We start from the raw sequence: 21468 nt of genomic DNA, 5'->3' as shown, positions 1-21468 counted from the left end.
GCCCCGTTTCAAAGAGACTTCCCAGCTTCTCGCCTCTTGCCTTGAAGACAGACCAAAGCCAATGACCAAGAAAGGTGACCCTGAGAAGCTGTCATGAGCCTGGGTGTCCCTTCCTCCCGCCATGCCCTAGAAGAAGCGGCAAACACACAGAAGGTGCTCTGGTCCACGTTCCAGGGCCCCTCCTCCCCGCTACGCTGGTGTCCCGCTCACGGCCCACCCGCCTTCTCTGCGGGCTCCGCCTCAGGTCCATGGAGCCCTGGGTCGATCCACAGCCTGTTCTCCGAGGTGACCCCGCCTCACCTGGAAGCCCCCACCTGGGTGGGCACACGTGTGACAGGTGGATGGATAAGCCACAAGCGCTGCTTAGGTGATTGCTGCCAGTCTCAGTGTGTCTGAAGAAAGTCCACAGTCCAGCGTCTCGTAGTGGACGTCTTTAAGGATATCAGGTATGCACCTGTATTTTGCACACACCTAAGCACCTCCCTCCCAATTAACTGCTACTTCTGCTTATGCACTAATACAAGTTACTCCGTAACAGCGGGATGGTGAGATAAAAATGAAAGCAAAGGACTCTTCGTCCCTACAGGGAATCTTTCCAGCAACCTCACTGCAACTACTGTTGTTTCCAGTTCAGAGAGGTTGAATTCCTTGCCCAAGGTCACATAGCCCCAGGCAGTAGAGGTCAGAGGCTGAGCCTGTCTGATCCTCTGGCCCTCCAACAGCAGCGCCTGCCAGAACTCACAGGGCACGGGGCAAGGATCCGAGGAAGGGAATAGTTGTGAGGAGGGAGTGTGCGCTGTTGGCAACAGACCTTTTGGCAATAAGACCATCTGATTGGACAACTGCCGTGGACACGGTGGGAGAGGGCCAGAGGATCTGCTGTACCTGGCACCCTCCTTCACCGTGGAGAACGCCATCTTCAGGGACTTCTGTAGCAGTCCAGTAATTAAGATTCTCCACTTTCAATACAGGGGGCGCGGGTTCGATCCCTGACCGGGGAACTAAGACCCCATGTGCTGTGCCAGACAAACAAACAAAAAAAACCCCGCCATCTCCAAATCAGGGCAGGGGATCAGGTAACAGACTCGTGGCCACCCCTGGAGAAGCCTCCTTAGCTCGAGCCAGGAAATACTGAACTTCTTTGCACCGAAGTCAGTAATAATCAATCAAGAAAAAGTGTCAGTCACTCACTCAGTCATGTCCGACTCTTCAAGACCCCACGGATGGTAGCCCGCCAGGCTCCTCTGTCCATGGGATTCTCCAGGCAAGAATACTGGAGTGGGTTGTGATTCCCTTCTCCAGGGGAATCTTCCCAAACCAGGGACCAACCAAGAGGAGAAATCATATGGCTGCAAACAGGGCACCCTGACGCTGAACGCTAGAGTTGAGCAACTTTCTGAGAGAAGTCAAATTTCCCTTTCTAAGACAAGGCACTGGATGCTGGAGACATCCTCGTCGTGAGGCTGCCCTGTGCGCTGTGGGATGTGGAACGCCTCCATGGCTGGTACCCAAACTAGAGCCCCGCAGGACCACGCCCAGCCCCACCCCCCAGCTGAGGCAATGCAAACCTTCTCCAGAAACTGCCAAATTTCTGGCAGAGCAAAAGCACCTGGATGAGAACCCCTGGTTTGAAAGCCTGTACTTATAATACACAGACCTAGTCCCAGGAAGGAAAGTGTTCTTCTCAAGTCAAATGACTCCAGCCACATGGCAGTAGCTCTGCCTGGAGTGTTGTGTCTGGAGTTCTGGGCTCAACTGCAAAACCTTCTCCACCATTGATGGGTAATGTCTGCTGTGTGCAAGGGAGAGGACAGGGTGGCCGCGCTTTTGTGTCCTCTTGTTGTTAAGGGGACATCCCAACTGCTCAGGGAGCTTTTAAAAAACTACACACGCCTGGGTCCCCTGCACAGATTCTGAGCTCATAAACCTGAGCCCCGAGAGCTGATGTACACCAGTGCCCTGCAAACGGTTCTGAAGAAAAGTCCAAGCGGACAGGCTCGTGTCCGTGAGCCTCTACAGACTCCGAGGAAATCCTCAGCACTCCAGCCTAAGGAGCAGGGCGTTTGTCTATCTATAGGGTTTACACATCTCATCTCGAAGGTTGGATGCACATGTGTGGGGAACCCTGGCAGAGTCTGTCACCTGCATGTATCGAACAGGACAAGTCGTTAGCTGGAGACCAAGGGAGTAGCAGGACCAGGAACACCTTTATCCAAGTCTCTGGCTCTTCATTTCTGACCCATCAGGACTCCCTGCAACTGAGCAAGTCCCAGCTTGCTCAGTACCTGCATCTCGGCATCCTGCAATATTCTGAGAGTCCACGGAACTCACTGCCCTTCCTGTTCATTGGGATCAGACACTACACCCGTCTCTGACCACCTGGCGGCCAGAGGACCACTCAGTGACCGTCTCGGGACCCACGCTCCGAGCCCCGGGGGACACTCACAGTGAAGAGGTTGGACCGGCGCTTGGACTGCTTGCGGACAGGCGTGGGTGTGTTGGCCGCGGGCGGCACGTCAATGCGGAGCTCCTTCTGGCTGGTGCTTGGCGTGGACGGCACGGAGGAGGAGTAGTCGCTCAGGCTCCCGCCCCCGTTACTCGTCTGTAATGATCAGAGGCCAAGGCTGTTAGGGACACACTCTGGGAGCCTCACTCACCACCGGCGTGGACCGTAACCCACGGGCCGGCAAATCACACACAGCAGGTGCAGCCGACGGGTGGGCCGGCCTCTCCCACTGGCTGGTGGAATCGGCATGAAGGATGCTTGGTTTCCTTCTAGAAGAGAGAGATCCGCTCAGCGTCATTTCCGTTAAGAAAAGGGACTGAAGGCAGGGAAGTCTCTCTCGTTTAATTTTTCTTGAGAGTGAAAATGTAATTATTTTCTATTTCCTCTGAAAGAGGAAGGGACTGGCTGAACTAAGTGGTTTCTGTGGTCCCTTCACTGTGCTAGATTAGAGGCAGAAAGAGCACAATTGTGCCCCAGAGGACCAGAATCCACATTTTGAAAATGACCTCTTAGCGGGATAAATCGGGGGACTGTGATTGACATATACACACCACTACATATAAAAAAGATGACTAATAAGGACCTGCTGCCGAGCACAAGGAATTCTACTCAATGCTCTGTCAGGGCCGATATGGAAAAAGAATCTGAGAGAGAAGGGACATGTGTATTAATACATGTATAAATGACACTCTGCTATACAGCAGAAACTAACGCAACACTGTAAATCAATTATATTCCAAACAAAATTAGTTTTAAAAAAAGAAAATGGCCTCTTGGAAACGTGGATGCATCTGGAAGACGTTTCAAGATTCAGGGAGAGTTATAGATGCCAGTGGTGGGGATGTTAACAGCCTGGACGGTACCTTCACGGTACCTTTGCAGGGCCCCACTGTAAACGCACTTCCCTTCTCCTCAAGCAACCAAACACAGGATGCCTAACCTTCTCACTAAATCTGTTTAAGAAGTGTCAACATAACACCTGTCTGAGAAATGTGAACCGAAGACAGGAGAGCAGGCAAAAATAAGCCAACAGTTCCCCTCTGGGATTTTGGTTAGGTTCTTCAAAGCAACTTTTATTATTTGCTTCCAAATAAATAGCAAAATGTTGCAACAGAAAGACACTAGTGGGACTTCTCTGGCGGTCCAGAGGTTAAGACTTCACCTTCCAGCACAGGGGTGCAGATTCGATCCTTCTTCAAGAAGCTAAGTTCCAACATGTCACACACGTGGCCAAAAAAACCCCACAAAATGTAAAACAGGGGAAGCACTATTGTAACAGTCAATAAAGACTTAAAAAAGTCACTAGTTTCCACAGGGCATAAGGGAAAAGGGGACTCTAACCCAGAACTGCTACCGTATTGAAGCATATTGTGGGAAGAGCCAATGAGATTCACCCACAGCCGCTCAGCCTACAAGAAGACGAGAATGAGGACCAACTCGGGGTCATTTAAATCAACAGCAGAGACGGCGTGGAGACGGGAGCATTAAAGACTGATTCCCATAAAAACACTGGGCCACAGCAGTTTCCGAAGGAGATGTTACGTCAGTTACGGACACGCTCTTATTTGCAAGTTGGAAGAGAAATCCACCTTGGAGCTGGCTGAGCACCCTCTCCGGCAGGCGTGTCCTCCCCGGCTCGCGCCTGCCTTCCAGCCCAGCCTCTCAGGGGACCGACATACCTGGCTGATGTGTACGGCGGACACCTGTGCGGAGCAGACGGACGAGTGGCTGGGTGAGTTAGGGAGGGACTTGCAGGGACCTATGGACAGCTGCTGCTTCTTCCTCGTGGCAACAATCTTCTGGGCAACTGCGGGCAAGGAGACAGAGGAGGTCTCTGTGAGGTTGCTCTCCAAACCCAGGGCACGTGGCAGGGGCCCAGGACCGTCTCAGTCACCCACCGTCCCCTTGCTCCACAGTAACAGAATTCCTGACTTTCAGTGGGACACAGGACGACCAGGAGAGGTATGACATTCCCTGGGGCTTCCCCTGGTCCATCCTCCTGCCCCCAGCTAAACGTGGCCACACGAGCAAGTTCTGGCCAATAGGATGTCAGCAGGAGGGTCACATGGCAGCATCCCAGAAGCACCCTCAAGAGAGATGCCCTTGGCCTATTTCTCCCTCATGGCCTTTTCCTTCTGGCTGCATAAAAGGCACATATGTTGGCTGTAGCCCTGGCAGTGACCTTGGGAGGTGGAAGCCACACTTGGTGGGACATGAGCCCCTTCTAGGAACTGAGTCTCTGGTTTGACAACCCTGGGCAGACTGTCTCAGAAGCTTTATAGGTAAACCACAGAAAATACATATCTATTTTGTTTAAATCATTCTAATGATTTTTCCCCCCAATTACTTGCAGCAAAAATCATCCTAAATAAGACAAGGGAATTTAAACCAAATCCTTTTGGAAATCAAAAAATCTATTTTATTTATCTATTTTTTTTTTGCATAGCCTAAAGAATTACTCTCAACTCTACAAGCAACTGCATAGAATTACATTCAAGGACATGCAATTATCTCAAAAGACTTTTTTTTAATTTAAATATACAGCTATACACATTGAGAGTTTATCTTAATCAATACAAATCTAAATTCCACCAGTCATAACTTCTCCTGGCAAATAGGCTGGCTGATAAAGCATACCAGCCTATTTAATTGGAAAGGAAGTCAAGGATTAGAAAACTCTTCCTACACCAATAGGTGTCACTCCAGGAGAATAACCGCAGCTTTTATTTGAATAGATGTGTGTCTTTGGGGACGAGCTGTAATTAAGTTCAATGATATTCAATCCTTGTCTTTGCCCAGAGAGTGGCTATTTTTAAAGACATTCATGCAAAGGAACACACACTGTCCCCAGCAGCGGGTTATGACGCAGAAGGAGCATGCATAGTGGCCGCGGATCATTTCTTGTCCAAATGAATACAATGTTAATAAGGAGCTGATCTGTCCACAGCTTATGGCTTTCATGTAAATGAATGATAGTATAAATATGATTAAGTGAAAATGCAATATATAAAAAATGGCTCACAGAGATGAAACAGCAGCCTCATTAGTTACATCCCACCTCCAATAGGCCTCTTATCATCCTGAAAGGATGATATCAATTAATTTATCTTTCCATAGTGTATTGATCATAACCTTCATCAGCTAATCATGTTTAAATTACAGAGGAATATCGCAACACTCTGTCATTTCAAAGCCATTGGCGTATTGATCTGAGGTCTTTGAAGATGCACATTAGAATATTTCAAAAATCACTATGTGAACTCGAAACTAAAACCCAAGAACAGATTCCAACACCTGCAAAACATGTGTTGTATAGGTGAGCTGAAATTCCAAGACCAAAAGTTAAATAACTTACAATCACGATTGTCAGGGTGACTGCCAATTTACTTCCATTAAAAAACAAAAATAAAGAACTTTTTAATTTTATTTTGATGATCAACTCTAATGCATTTTTATTCTCCTCCTGACCTCACAGCTACTATTCAGTTGGATGACCATACAGGATTTCATCTTAAATCTCACAGAAAAAGCATAAACATCAGAATTAAACAGGGCAAAACTATTTGGACAACTCTATAGACATTCTTGACTTCCCTGGTGGCTCAGACGGTAAAGCATCTGCCTACAATGCGGGAGACCTGGGTTCAATCCCTGGCTTGGGAAGATCTCCTGGAGAAGGAAATAGCAACCCACTCCAGTATTCTTGCCTGGAAAATCCCATGGACGGAGGAACCTGGTAGGCTACAGTCCATGGGGTGGCAAAGAGTCAGACACGACTGAGCGACTTCACTTTTCTTTCTTTCTATAGACACTCTTGGTAAGTGTTTTATACTCTAAGGGGGAGTTGAGAAACTTTCTAAAACAAGTCGAATACATTATTAAAATCCTCATTTTATGACACTCCAAATGGAAAAGAATTTTCTCTCCTCCCCACACGGAGGCTAGAAAGAGCAAGTCCATGGGCAGAGAGAACCTTTACCCATTAAGACTCCCACAAGGGGACCGAAAGGGCCGTGCAAAGCATCAACCACACATTAAGTACTAAGGTTCTTCTGTCCATGGAATTACTGCTTTGCTACATTTATAACAAAATATGAAGTCACAGCCTCTAATAACTCATAGCATTCTTTTAAGCCTAACTAGAACTTTTAAGCCTATTTGTTTTATTTCGCCATTATTTTTATGTCTACCCACAAATGGAAGCGAGGAAATGAGTTCCAAATATTTTGTGCTAAAATACATAGACTGCTTCAGAAATACAGGGTAACCCATAAAAGTGGGGGACACTTCACAGGGGGACAATGGAAGTAGCTGACTCCAGAAGGAAGAGGAGACACAGTGACTGGTTTGTAAGGCTGAGCCTCCTTCTTTTCCACACTGAAAAGCCTCCTGCCCACTGTGGCCACACGTGGATGAGGCCCCCCGCCCAGTAACAGCTCAAGGGAAATGGGGTCCCAGAGCAGGGAGGCTCGGTTCTCCTGTAACTACAGTCATCAGCTCACCTGGTATCTGTTCTCCTGTAACTATAGCCTTCAACTGCGCTTGATACCCAGAACATTTAAGGTCAGTCGACTTAAAACATGAATCTTACTTGCCCCCCAGATTACACTGGCTGGGCGATCTTTATGATCAGAGATTTTGTCTTCATTTAATCACTCCACAAGTGAGTGTTACATATTTTATACAAATACACGCGATGAATGAATAAAACAGAAACACAACACTTGAGCTCGCGTAAGAGGCTCCGGAGCCTTTATCATCAAGCTGGATGTTACCCGTTTGGGTGGCACGCGCTTGTATAAAGCTGCCACAGGAGCTCAGCCCGAGTCTGAAACGCTGTCGGGGGCAGACCCGGAAAACGTTTGCCCCTTTCCCGGGTGGTGGTGGTGTTCAGTCGCTGAGTCGTGTCTGACTCTCTGCGACTGGGTGAACGGCAGCATGCCGCCAGATGCGAACCAGTTTCATTAACCTGGTATTTCAATAGTACTTGGTGCTGCTTTAAAAGTCACTTCCTAGGGACTAAGGTACAACATGAGAAGCATAATTAACACTGCTCCTGTTACAGATGAAAGTTACTAAGAGAGTAAATTCTAGGAGCTCTCATCAAAGGAAGATATGCTTCCATTTCTTTTTTATCTATATGCGATGGTGGATGTTCACTAAACTTACTGTGATATCATTTCATGATGCAAGCTGAATCACTGCACTGAGCATCTTATATGTCTGTCAGTTTTAGCTCAATAAAATCCAAAGGGAAAAAATATTAAACACAGTCAAATATAAACAAATGAGTGAATAAGCAAGTGTCACTCCCTCCAGAATTTTGAAGTTTTATTTGGGTGATAAATGCCCTTTAACTGTATCCATAATCTCACTGTAGAAACTTCAAATATAAGGAAGCAACTTCCAGGGCCTAGAAAAGGCCTGAGTGGTTCCTGGGGGATGGCAGAGGCCCCTTCTCTACTGGCGTGATGACTTTGAGATCTTTATTTTTCAGCTGTGCCCTTAAGTATGCGTTCATAAATATATTTCCCTTCTTCAATTAAAAAGAAGTTGATTCAAGAACTGAAGCAACCAGAAAAAGCGAGTTATACATTTACTTTCTCCACAGATTTTGAATTTTCTATTGGAGAGATGATAAATGACACGCTTTAATTAGTGTGTAAAAATAAGACTCTCAGATAGCTCCCAAATAAGACCTCATTAAAACCTGGCCTAATGCCCAATTTCTGTTTCTCCTGGTTCTCAAATCATTCGCACTGGAGGAGGAGCAGAAAGAATGAGTCTGGGCCCCTCAAGGGAATCAGGTCCACCTCTCACCAGGATCTGGGGGCCATCCTCCTCCTCTCCCCCCCACCACCTTTGACCCTTACATCTGAACAATGGGCCAGCAGGCTGAGCATCCTGTCTGCTGCTGTTTAGTCCCTAAGTCGTCTCTGACTCTTTGCAGCCCCGTGGACTGTAGCCCGCCAGGCTCCTCTGTCCCTGGGATTCTCCAGGCAAGAATACTGCAGTGGGTTGCCATTTCCTTTCTCCAGGGGATCCTCCTGACCCAAGGATTGAACCCGGGTCTCCTGCATTGGCAGGAGGACTCTTTACCACTGGGTCAGCGGTAAAGAGCATCCTGTCTACTAACCCGTTTAATCCTCACAGTCCCATTTCGCAGATGAGGAAAACGAGGCAAGCGGAGCCATCGGCACAGCAGGGGTTCAGACGCAGTCCGTCTGCTTCCAGGAGTGCTCACAACTCCGCCCTGCCAGACCCCGGCGCGCCCAGGACGGGCCTGTGCACCCTTCCGCCCCGTGCCTGCAGAGACTCTCTCTGACGACCCTCCCTGGTCGTCCTGACCGCCACAACCCAGCTTCTGCCTCTGTGCCCTTGGTTGAAACCTGCCATTGCCAAGCTCGACCTCTGGGCAGCCCTGGGCACCACTGACGGTTCCTCCTCCCCTGACACCAACTCTCCAGGGTCCTCTCTGGCAGAACCTCTTTCTTGGCTTCCTTCGACAGACGTTGGGTGCTGAGGCTTCCTGCTTCGGCCATTTCCTCTTCCAGCCAGGGGCTCCCAAATCCACACAGCCTTGCTTCGCGTCCTTCCAGCTTCTGGGACCGTGGATCCAAAGACTGACTCCACACCCCCCTGGATGCACCTTGACGTCCCTGTGGCCCAGCCTGGGTCTCACGCCGTCTCCCAGCTCTAACTGTACCATCCCCTGAGACACCAGGGCAGGGACAAAGGAGCCCGAAGAGATGGATTCTTCCACCGGAATTTCTTGTAAATTCATCTTCACGACCACTGCTTGGACCCTAACTCCATCCGCCCGTGGCCGGCTCCTGAAGCAGCCTCTGAAGTCGTCCCCCCATCACTGCCGTCTCCAGCATCACTGCCGCCTGCAGAACACACTGCAGGCAGCCTTGTGAGGGCAGCTCTCCCCGACCTGGTTCTACTAACAGTCCTGCAACACGTCCCGTCACCACACCGACGTCAGAGCTGAAAGTTCTCAGCAAAACAGGGCTCTTCCATGTGTAGGAGGGGTGGGTTCTCCACTCCCGTTATTACTTCCCAAGGAGCCAGGGACCCACGGCCCCAACTCTTCTGACCTCTTCCCAAGCCCTCCTGCGAAGGCCCAACCCACTTAAGTGACTGAAGTGGCTGCCAGCTTGGCACAGGCTGTCCCTTCTCCACCCCTGCAATCGGGAGCTGTGTGCCCGGAGCTCGGAGGCAAGGCGTGGGCTCCCCTGCTGCCTGGAACCAAGTCAGTCTGGTTCTGGTTTCCACAGAAGAAAACCCAGATGAGTGTTATTGCTCGGTACAGCTATACCCGTAACAAGGAATCATCTGACCCTCTGGGATCTTATCTCTTAATTGGATCAGAACCCCAGCAAGGACAGGAGGCAATCCCAACTCTATGCGACCACCCTCTGGTATAGTGTCGGCCCCCTGGGCTCCCTGCCCACTGCCACGCCAGACAGAGCCCACCACACCTCCCACGACACACGGCGCTCTCTGAATCCCACTACACAAGCTGCCACCATGGCCCAGACCTCAGGTCAGATCCTTCTCAGAATCCGTACCGCGAGCATCACCTCTCCTAGGTGAGCTGTCCTCTCTAACCAGGAGGTTCCTCCAGGGGGACCCTGCACCCCAAACACCCACAGGTGCTAATGTTTTACCCGGGCCTCGACTGAGCATCACTGCACGTTTACACACACACACACACACACACACACACACACACGGGCAGTCAGGGCCGTGCTGAAGGCTGCAATTCTACTTCTCAGCCCTGAATCCCTGGTGCCTGGGGGTAGGAACTGCTCCTCCCCAACCCAACACGCGATCACTCACACCAGGTCCTGGCCTCCAGCTCTCTACTTACGGGACGAGGCCCCTGGACAGCGGTGTCTCTAACACTCCCTTTGCATTGTACCAGCTGATGTCTGCAACATCCATAATTAAGCACCTAATTCAGTTCAGTTGTTCGGTTGTGTCTCACTCTTTGCGACCCCATGAACTGCAGCACGCCAGGCCTCCCTGTCCATCACCAACTCCCGGAGTTTACCCAGACTCATGTCCATGGAGTCGGTGATGCCATCCAACCATCTCACCCTCTGTCATCCCCTTCTCCTCCTGCCTTCAATCATTCCCAGCATCAGGGTCTTTTCAAATGAGTCAGTTCTTCGCATCAGGTGGCCAAAGTATTAGAGTTTCAGCTTCAACATCAGTCCTTCCAATGAACACTCAGGACTGATCTCCTTTAGGATGGACTGGTTGGATCTCCTTGCAGTCCAAGAGACTCTCAAGAGTCTTCTACAACACTACAGTTAAGCACTTAAGCTTTTTAAAATTTCATTAGCCATGATGACATTTTTGGCATAGTCCAGTGAGTGTTAGCAAATGTAATCCGCAAGATATCTTCTCTCCTCTGAACGATTTACCGGAATCGGTCAATTAACAGGAATGTTGGAAGCGCCACCTGGGGGCCCAGAGAAGGAAGGGAAGGCAGGCGACGGGGTGTGTGACTTGGTCTCTCGTCTCACAGAGCCCCAAGCCGGGAGCAATGTTCTCGGCTCCTCATAACCAGAGCTCCAAGGTTCTGCCAGAGACAGGACCACCGAGAACCGCTCAAACACTGGGCTGGGCAGTCCCTCTTGCCCCATCCGTTCTTCACTCTTTATTTACCGAGATCCTACAACCCCACCGGCTCCCTGTCCAGGCCCCAGGGGAGCAGGGGCTTCTCCATCAGGCCGAGGACTGGCAACCCTCTCAGCTGCCTTTCCCCAGTTCCCCGAGTGTACAGGAGACTTAACTCATCAACCAGGTGTGTAAGGATCTGCTCTCGGACGTCCCCCACCACGACCCCATGAGCAACGTCAGCGTCTGCTGTGTGAACACTGCTGTGAGGGCAGCGTGGCCCCACGTGCTCAGGCTGCGCTGGGGAGCGGGCGAGTCCGGGCCCGGAGAAGCCGGGGGCCGCGGCTCAGCTCAGCACCGCGGGAGCAGGCACGGCTGACCGACATCCCGGAGCCACCATCAGACGCCAGCTGGAGACTGAGTGTGAACCAGGCCAAGCCTGAGCAAGGGGGTGGTCTTCAGCTACTGGGAAAAGCTGGACACAGGCTGTCGAGACCAGGAAGGGTGAGAGCTCTGAGTGAACAATGTTAGATGGGACTCGAAGTATGAATTATAGATCTATTATGGGACTATTTCAATGTTTATAACAGGCATACTTATACAAACCAACTAGCGTGAGATTATCCTTCAATTAAAAAATTAAAAAAAAATCAACTAGTGTGAGACTCTAATTTTTACTCCGCAAAAATATTTCAAAGGCACAATTTGAGGTCGGGGGTTCATTGCTGTTGTTTTTCAGTAACTCAGTCGTGTCTGACTCTTTGCGACCCCATGGACTGCAGCACGCCAGGCCTCCCTGTCCTTCACTATTCCTCAGAGTTTGCTCAGACTCTCGTCCCTTGAGTCGGTGATGCCATCCAGCCATTTCATCCTCTGCCTTCCCCTTCTCCTCCTACCCTCAGTCTTTCCCAGCATCACGGTCTTTTCCAGTGAGTCAGCTCTTTGCATCAGGTGGCCAAAGTATTGAAGCTTCAGCTTCAGCATCAGTCCTGCCAATGAATATCCGGGGTTGATTTTCTTTAGGATGGACTGGTTTGATCTACTTACTGTCCAAGGGACTCTCAAGAGTCTTCTCTAGCATCACAGTTCAAAAAAGCATCAATTCTTTGGTCCTGCTTACAGGGAGAGAAAATACTCCCCAGACTTCATAATAACAGGCCAGACTTATGTGAGTTTTGGGGCTGATTTTGTCTCACTTTTGTGGTCCAGAAGTTAGTTTGAACCACAAAAGTTAGTTTGAAGTAGACCTTCATGCAAGAGTCAGACTGAAGTGAATACAAATACCTCTGGAAGAGGTGCTCTCAACCCAGGCCTCAGAGAGTTCCCTGAGACAAAGACCACTGATCATGAGTTCACAAATAAACTCAGAAGTGAAGTCACAGGATACGTGAGCAGACAAGGCACGAGGAATGCTGAGTGAGCGCAGACAGCAAACAGGAAATCCAAACCTGCTGCCACAGTAATGGACTTGTTGGGGAGAAACAAGAAAAGAGGAATGCAGCTCTTTGGCTGCTTTGCATCTAGGATCTTCATCACCATCTCTCTAAATTCCATATATGTGCAGTACTGTACAGAACTGGTGTTTCTCTTTCTGATTTACTTCACTCTGTATAACAGGCTCCAGTTTCATGCACCTCATTAGAACTGACTCAAATGCATTCCTTTTCTATAGCTGAGTAATATTCCATTGTGTCTATGTACCACAATTTCCTCATCCACTAGTCTTCTGATGGGGGGACACATGTGCACCCGTGGCAGATTCATTCTTCAGCGCTCAGCCTCCTTCACGGTCCAGCTCTCACATCCGTACATAAACACTGGAAAACCCATAGCTTTGACTAGATGGACCTTTGTCAGCAAAGTGATGTCTCTGCTTTTTAATATGCTGTCTAGGTTGGTCACAGCTTTCCTTCCAAGGAGCAAGTGTCTTTTAATTTCATGGCGGTAGTTCATGCCATTGTCTTATTTCTATCTTTGGTGCTACCACCCAGAGGTAACACTGACTGCCTTTGCATTGAAAGGCTCTTCTGTTAGAACCTTGGAGGGCTTACCAGGCAAATCCTCAACAAATAATGAAAACCACCAGGGGTTGTAAATTTTCCAGCAACAAATAAAAGGTCCCCTAATGTCTCCACTCAGTTTTAAATTACAGTTTGAGGGATCATTAAACGATCCTGTTAATTAAGTAGAAATTAATTACCAAATTATCCGTGTAGTTCTGAATTTGTGACTTAGGAATTAAAAAAAAGTTTGAAGTGAAATTTTTCTCAACTCTCAAAGTTAATGAACTTTAAAGGGGGGTATTCTGTGTTGTTGGTAATCCTATCCCCATCCCCTAGACGTGTTTTCATCTTATCTAAGTTTTGAGTATAGAGGAAGCTATGCCAGAAAAACTAGCAAAAGGAAAAAGAGAGAGGGAGGTGGGGACTGCAGAAGGAGCTATCTCGAAGGCTTCTTGGGCTCTGTGATGCTTGGTGACAACTAGTGAACCACAGGGACCCACAGCCCTGCCTGGCCCACACTCCTGTGGAAATCCTACTATACTTGCGGCCAGCTGGAAAATACAGTCAGCTCACGTTCTAAGACGATGCGCCCATCTCATGGGCCTCTGGACGCCTCTGGAAACTCTAGAGAGGATGCTCCATGTACTTTCCAAGGTCAACGCGTTCCTGACCTTCAACCAGCACTCCCCTACTGGGTCAAGAAACGAACAGATGGCTCACCAGAGGGGACGCAGTGAGGACGTCAAGAGGAGGGAGGTGGAGAAGCAGCTTAGAAGGGGAGATGGAAACACACGGGTAAGAATCCCGTAAGCAAAGAAGAGTGACGAGCGCAGACTGTATCCTTCAGACCACAGGAGCCACCAAAACTATTCGTGGGCAAGTGACCAGGGCCATGCTTTGAAAGGACACCTGGTCCACGTGGTTTAGAAGATGCGGGTGACTTCCACCTGGACAGTGGAGACAGGAGGCGTGTGGGGCTGCGTGTGGACAAGAGGAGGGGGAGGGGAGGGGGCTGTGACCGAGCTGCCACGGTCTTCACTCAGGATCCCGGCTCTGAGACATTCTGCTTTGATATCTACCCTTGGTGCACAGTCGCTCAGTCCTGTCCGACTCTTTGCGACCCCAGGGACTGTAGCCCACCAGGCTCCTCTGTCCATGGAATTTCCCAGGCAAGAATACTGGAGTGGGTTGCCGTTTCCTTCTCCAGGGGATCTTCCCAACCCAGGCACTGAGTCTGCATCTCCTGCATTGTCAGGTGGGTCCGTTACCACTGATCCACCAAAGCAGCAGATCTACCCTTAACATAGATTAATATTTTCAAGGGGGGTGGAATTCTAGGCTGATTACACATCATTTGATGACTCAAAGTGACCTAAAGGTGTTCTTCTAAGGGGATATGAGCTCAGGGATGTAACGTTAGCTAAACCCCCAGAGTTTAAAAACTTTCAGAGCAGGTTTGGACATTTAACCTCTTCTAAGGTATAGTTCCTAAATCTGAGTTTGCCGATCTTCCTTAGGGAGACCAGCGCTCCTGTTCTTTGCTGGGTGTCAGATCTTCCTGTCGGCACAGCGACCCACCAGGAGAAAGTCATTATCCTTATTCTAGCAGAGCTTTCAGCTTTTCTGCCACTACTTTAAGACCAACGAACCGCTCTGTCTGAAGTCAGCATGACCGAGCCATCCTTCGTAGGGACACATGGCGTGTGTGCTCAATCACAGTCGCGTCTGACTCTTTGCCACCCCGTGGACCGTAGCCCGCCTGGCTCCTCTGTCCATGGGCTTCTCCAGGCCAGAACACTGGAGTGGGCTGCCACTTCCTCCTCCAACAGATACATTATCACTTTAAAAGCAGGCCTGGTCTGATCACGTCCATGTTTCAACAAAACAAACTATAAAGCATCAGAATAGTTTTCTAATTATAACAAGTATTATTAAGGAAGGAAATGTTCCCTGTGACTGAACAGATCATAAATTGAATACAGGGGTGTATGGGAAACAAACAAAAAACTGCTCTCCTATGCATTTTCTTTTTGGTTCCTTGTCAGTGAAAACCTAATAAGAAGCTCTGCCAAGAGCCCCTGCGCTCCGAGCTAGTCTTCAAGAGAAAGAGTTTGGTGGTGGACCTCCTCTGATGACTTACCCTGTGGACCTCAGCACAAAATATGTCGTTGCTATTACACTTTATAAAAAACCCTTTTAGACCAGATACTTTCTTACAAAAAAAAAAAAAAAACAACCCTTTAGACGAAGACAGGCCGTGGTTAAAAAAAAAAAGTCAAACTTGCTTTAATTTCTTCTGGTGAAGCTTTCAAGTTTCCCATGAAGTAATGAAGTCTGAATTCTTAATCTGAGATTCTGTTCTTGTCTGTATTCTTTTTATCTCGTTGTATTAAAACAAATTTATCTTCATTTATGTCGCAATTACCTATTAGGGTTGTTAATTTGCTGGAAATGAAGCTATTGTTTAATTGCTCCTATTAATCGGGGGATTTAAATGCCGACTGTAATAAACAGTTACCTTCAGGACCGAGCAAAGTCATGGCTCCTGACATTAATTTCACAATTTCACAACGAGGGGAAATTTCTACTCTGTTCCCTGCAGCTGGATTTCCCCTGTCCTCACAGAGATCATGAAAGAACATAACATTTTTAGAAACTCAAACTGAAATAAATATGGTCTAAGGAGTGTGTTTTATACGTGTATCCAAGTCTGATGTAAAGTTATTATTTGTGACAAGGGGGACATCAAGTCATCCTGTCGGAAACCACGTCCCACTTTTTTGCGTTTCTTCAGAGCACACTGTCCCTTAAAACCAAGCCCCAGAGTGGAGCTGCCAACATCAGGCTTTGGGACCCAGGTGCTGGTCTGGGGGGCAGTGGGCACCAGGACGCTGACTGCCTGCTGGGATTCTAGGCTCCGAAGGACACAGAGTCCACGTGTCCACACCAGGAGGACTAGGAACACTCACTTCTCTATAGAAAATGTTTCAACTCACCCCAACACCATGCTGCCAAACGTCCTGCAGCTGGTTTTGCCCGCGGCCAGCCTGCCCGGGGCTGGAATCAGCATTTCTCCGCTAGAAAGAAAGAAGGCATGCCACGCAGCCCCGCCTGGACTCCCCCAGCTTTGCAGCGCTGCCTCCAGCAGCCCCGTGTGCCATCAGGATGCCCAGCAGACGGTCAGCTCGGGACATGCTGACGTCCTCTGCCGCACGGAGGAGTCCTCCAGCCCCTCCGCCCACCCTCCCTCCCTCGGGACCGTGAGCTGGGATTCCAGGCTCCGAAGGACACAGGGTCCTTCTCCAGCCGCTGACCCCCGGCGCCCCCCTCCAAGTCCTTCACCACGTCACCCCTCCGTCGCCGTGCGGACTCCGGATTCCCCCGTCCGGGTGTAGAAAGGACTCGAGCCCACCCCGCATCTGGCACAAATCCGACGCCTGGAGGACACCTGGAGAACCAGGGCCCCTCCTGGGGACGGGCTCAGGCTCCTGCTGAGTCTGAGGCACCCAGCAGACACACGAGCCACTCCAGTTTCCAGAGGGTCAAAAGGAAACGGGCACCACAGCGCTGAGGGTGACTCGGCAGGAACGCAGGGGAGGGAGGGACACCCGGCTCGCCCCCTGCCCCCCGCCACGCCCGGGCACAGGGACGCTGGGACGACACCTGCCAGGCGCACGCGGTGCAGCGTCCACGCCGGCGACCCGCGCGGTCCCGGGACACGCTCGGCCCTGCCACGGCTCTGCCCGGGAGCCGGCTTTTCCCTCCCACGGGTCGGAGGCGGTGACTTCCCTCTGCTCTCTGGCCTGCCTCGCTCCCGATCTGCTCTCTCATCGCATCTTGGAGCAGCAAGACGCGGCAGGCCGCCTGCCGGATGGGGAGATGTGCGCCGGTCGCCCCGCTGAAGAAGCGGACGGCCCTGCCGTGAGGGCGCCCTTCGGAAGAGACGGTCACACGGCCTCCGTGACCAAGTTCACGAAGGTCTCCCCGGAAGAAGGGCTTGCCAGTCTTGGCCGAGTTCCCGCCAGCCTCTCTCCTCAAGCTCGCCCTTTCAGATTGAGCGCCTGCCTGCTTCCTGGATATATGTGTCAGACACGGGACCCGCCGCTGGGGGGTAACAGTGCCCGAAAAGAGGCGTGTGCTTGTGACAAAGCGGGGATAGTTCCCAAGAGGGAAATGCTGATGGATCAGGAATGTACTACACAGACACGGAGGAATCATCAAAAGCAGGGACTGTTTAGCGGAACAAGGGGCTGGGGAGGAAAATAAATTAGGAGTCTGGGATTAACAGATACACATAACTATTTATAAAATAAATAATCCACAAGGAACTACTGTATAGCACAGGGAACTCTACTGAAAAAGTTTTGTAATAATCTGTAAGGGAAGAGAATCTGAAGACTATATACATACTGAATTGCTATCTGTTCGCCTGAAACTAACACAATATTGTAAATCAGCTATGTGTGTGTGCGCTTAGCTGCTCAGTCGTATCCAACTCTGCAACCTCAGGGACCGTAGTCCGCCAGGCTCCTCTGTCCATGGGCCTTCCCGGGCAAGAATACTGGAGTGGGTTGCATTTCCTCCTCCAGGGGATCTTTGTGGGATGGAACCCACGACTCCCGTGTCTGCTGCAATGGCAGGTGGCTTCTTTACTGCTGAGCCATAAATCCACTATACTTCCACTTAAAAAAATTAAAAATTTAAAAAGGCAGGAAAAATCAGGAAAGCATGACCGCAATGATTACAGGAGCACAGAACGTATCAGTGTCCTGCCTGAAAAATCAGCAACAATCACCACCAGATGAGGGCAGGTCCTGATGAAAAGGAAAATGTGTGTGTGTGTGTGCGTGTGTCCCTGTGTCCCCCTAGAAGCTGCAGCAAAGGGCACGGGTGTGCCTAGCGGCTCATGCCTGAGGCAGAAGAAGATGAGCAGTCTTCTCAGACTCACAGAAGCCAGGAGCAGGCGGCTGCTGCTGGCCGTGGAGTCTGAGCATCACCAAAGAGAGATTCCAGGGGCGGGAGCAGGTCCTCCCGACAGGCGAGGAGACCTCAGCAAGGGTTGGAACACTGCTGGCCTCCCAGACCTATGGGAAAAGGACTTCTCCTGCGTAACCTCGCCAGCTCAGAAGGAAGAAAGCTCTACCCTGATTTGCCACACACAGCTACAAGGCTGAGTACCATCCACTCAATGCTCACTGGGCATTCATTACTATGATGCCGCTTAATGAATAAAGAACTATGAACACACAACAGCAGAGTTTAAAAGCAGCTGGTGGAGTTTAGGTTAATCGCAAATATAGAAGGATTTGCCTAAAGTGTAAATTAAAGAGCTTTCAAAGAGCCAAGCATTCTGGACTGGGGCTCAGGGATATTCTCGCCAAGACCCTGGAGAACAAGGACTTTCACCCAGATTCGGATCAGGCAACAACGACACCGCGTGTGGATCTGTTCAAGAGGCTAAGAGATGATTAACTTTCTCTCTCCTTTATGCTCAAGTTGGATGCAAATCAGCGTCTTTCAAGACAAGGCAAGTGAAGATCCCAACAAACTGGCAATACAATTTAGATGGCAGACAAGGATCTAAAAGATAAATGGCTTAAACAAAGAGGGGGAAAAATGAACCTGTCACTTCTTCTCAACTCATCAAGCTGTCTTGCGGACAGAGTGGATGATTCTGGAGCAGAGCAGCTTCTGACACCCCTTGAAGGGGAAGGCTCTCCTTGGATGCTTTCCACGGAAGCTCCTTGCCATTGTTCCTGCACCGGGAAGGCTCACCTTTTAGAATTTTTTTTAAAGGCCAAATTACAGGTCACAAAATAGACTAACAACACAGTTATGAGTCAGATGAAAGAAACACCCAGGATACAGGCAAATAAAGGTAGCGATATCAGAAGAATACAATTTACGACAAAGGCAGAAGTGATGCAGGAAAAAGGTGACTGCAATGAGGATTTTAAAACATGGAAAAACAGAGGAGACTACCAAGAAACGGTAAAGCCACAGACACAATTATTCAAGCGAAAGGAACTGCACAAAAATGCAAGGGAAAGTGAGTCATCGGTGCTAAGTTGCTTCAGTCATGTCCGACTAACTGCAGCCCGCCAGGCTCCTCTGTCCGTGGGGTTCTCCAGCCAAGAGTACTGGAGTGGGTTGCCGTTTCCTTCTCCAGGGGATCTTCCCGACCCAGGGATCAAACCCACGACTCCTTTGTTTCCTGCATTGGCAGGCAGGTTCTTTACCACTAACGCCACCTGGGAAGCCCCGGGAAGCCCAAAGGAATATGAGAAGATGAAGATAAATGAGGAACAGGAGATGAAAGAGGCCTGAAATAAGAAAATACATGAGATGTATAGGTCATAAGCAGATTTTTAAATCAGGAGCCTTGAGACAAATGCAGTTAAGCACAAGCACTGGTTTCTCTTTTGAAAATTAATATGGCTCGGTTAACATTGGCCTGACCAAATTTGGGAGGTCAAATTTGCTTCCTGTGGAGACACGCGCTCACAGAAAAAAAGGGAGTTTTAGAAACTTCTTTAATTCCCCCATTTGTCATAAGCATATTCTCCTAGAGATACCATCTAACTTTCAAGAAAAATGGACTTATCTATCGCAACTGAAGCTGTTTTCCTATTTCTGGGAATAGTTATCCTTACAGCAATCTCCATAAAAAAGACATTTTCTTCCTAAAGTGGGGGAGAAGACGTCTTGGTTGGAACCTGGGAAAATGACTCCTCGCTTCCCGGCTCTGTTAATAACAAGCCAGCAGCCCTGCTCCTTGCGTGAGACGCCTTGGAGGAAGTGACAGTGACACGCAGGCTGAATTATACAATGTATTGTGATGCAATTAGGAAGAAGGATGAGATGACAAAACAGATTTCCACTCGGTCTTCAGCAGGGCTGTGTGCATTAAGTCATTGTGAGGCTCTTCCCGCCACCCATCAATTATTATTATTTAACCAGCACCACCACACACAGCCCTGCCCTCTCCAGGAGGCGCACGATTCCTTCGGGTAAGTTTTGCCTTTCATGATATTTAATGCAATACTAGGCATTTAAGTTGGGCTTTCCTGGTGGCTCAGCTGGTAAAGAATCCGCCTGCAGTGCGGGAGACCTGGGTTTGATCCCTGGGTTGGGAAGATCCCCCGAAGAAGGGAAAAGCTATGCACTCCAGTATCCTGGCCTGGAGAATTCCATGGACTGTATAGTCCATGGGGTCAAAAAGAGTCAGACACGACTGAGCGACTTTCACTTTACCTTTTCAGGCATTTAAGTTACACGAATTCAAGGGCCCAAGTAAAGAAACAATACAATCCCATAGATTTAATATAGCATCCTAAATATATAACTAATAAGGACCTATTGTATAGTACGGGCTTCCCCAGTGGCTCAGTGGTAAGAAAAAAAATCAGCCTGCCAATGAACGAGACACGGGTTCAATCCCTGATGCTGGAAGATGCCCTGGAGAAGGAAATGGCAACCCACTCCAGTGTTCTGGCCTGGGAAATCCCATGGACAGAGGAGCCTGGTGGGCTACAGTCCATGGGGACGAAAGAGAGTCAGACACGGCAGTGACTGAAGAGCAAGTGTATAGCACCAGGAATTCTCCTCAGTCACCGCAATGACCTGTAAGCGGAAAGAGCGGATGTGTGTATGCGCATGACGGGTGCCCTTTGATGTACGGCAGAAACTAACATGGGCTTCCCGGGTGGCTCAGTGGGAAAAAGAACCCACCTGCCAAGGCAAGAGACACAGGAAACACAGGTTCAACTCCTGGGTCGGGAGGATCCCCTGGAGAAGGAGCTGGCAACCACCCCAGAAACTAGCACAACACTGTAAATCAATCATTCTCCAAAAAAAATTTGAAGCAAAATAAATCAGCATCCTTGATCAATCTTTTCCATACATCACGGTTACTGAAGAGTTAAGTACACAGCTTTGAGAAACTTTGAGAAAGTTTTTTCCTTCAACAAGAAATTGAGTGTATCAATTGCCATTGTAATTACTCACAGCACCGCAGGTAATTAAAAGGGATCTAAATCTAATTTTATTTACATTTAGAATACCTGAGGTCATTGCCATCAAGATTTCACGTTTGTGACTAATCGTGTTTAAGTGTTAATTAGAGTTCAGCAGAGAATATTGATTGATCTCTAAATTTGCAATCTGCTGTGATTCAGTCACTATGAGGAAGCCAAACTATCCTTACATACTACCATCCGTTTCTACGAATAACTGAAATCCTTCAAAGAATCCTGCAAGCATTTAATTCTGGAAAGTTTCATTTAAAAGAAACAAAATCACAGAGCTCATAATACTGCACATCGTCCC

At 49.1% G+C, this 21468-nt stretch overlaps 1 protein-coding gene across 5 annotated transcripts in view; it reads right to left on the bottom strand.

Moving 5' to 3' along the window:
* The window catches only part of AGAP1 (ArfGAP with GTPase domain, ankyrin repeat and PH domain 1), a 574797-nt gene that overhangs the window by 289703 nt on the left and 263626 nt on the right, over positions 1 to 21468 (bottom strand). For all 5 annotated transcript variants that reach the window (XM_043462059.1, XM_043462060.1, XM_043462057.1 and 2 more), the window contains exons 7-8: positions 4186 to 4313; positions 2447 to 2602 (exon numbers count right to left, since the gene is read on the bottom strand). In XM_043462059.1, the coding sequence (XP_043317994.1) occupies positions 2447 to 2602; positions 4186 to 4313 (284 nt within the window). The remainder of the gene's footprint in view (positions 1 to 2446; positions 2603 to 4185; positions 4314 to 21468) is intronic.

The sequence above is a fragment of the Cervus canadensis genome, chromosome 2 (assembly GCF_019320065.1).
Source record: "Cervus canadensis isolate Bull #8, Minnesota chromosome 2, ASM1932006v1, whole genome shotgun sequence".
Lineage (NCBI taxonomy): Eukaryota > Metazoa > Chordata > Mammalia > Artiodactyla > Cervidae > Cervus > Cervus canadensis.
The sequence above is the reverse complement of the archived record's forward strand: the minus strand, read 5'-3'. Positions and strand labels throughout refer to the sequence as shown.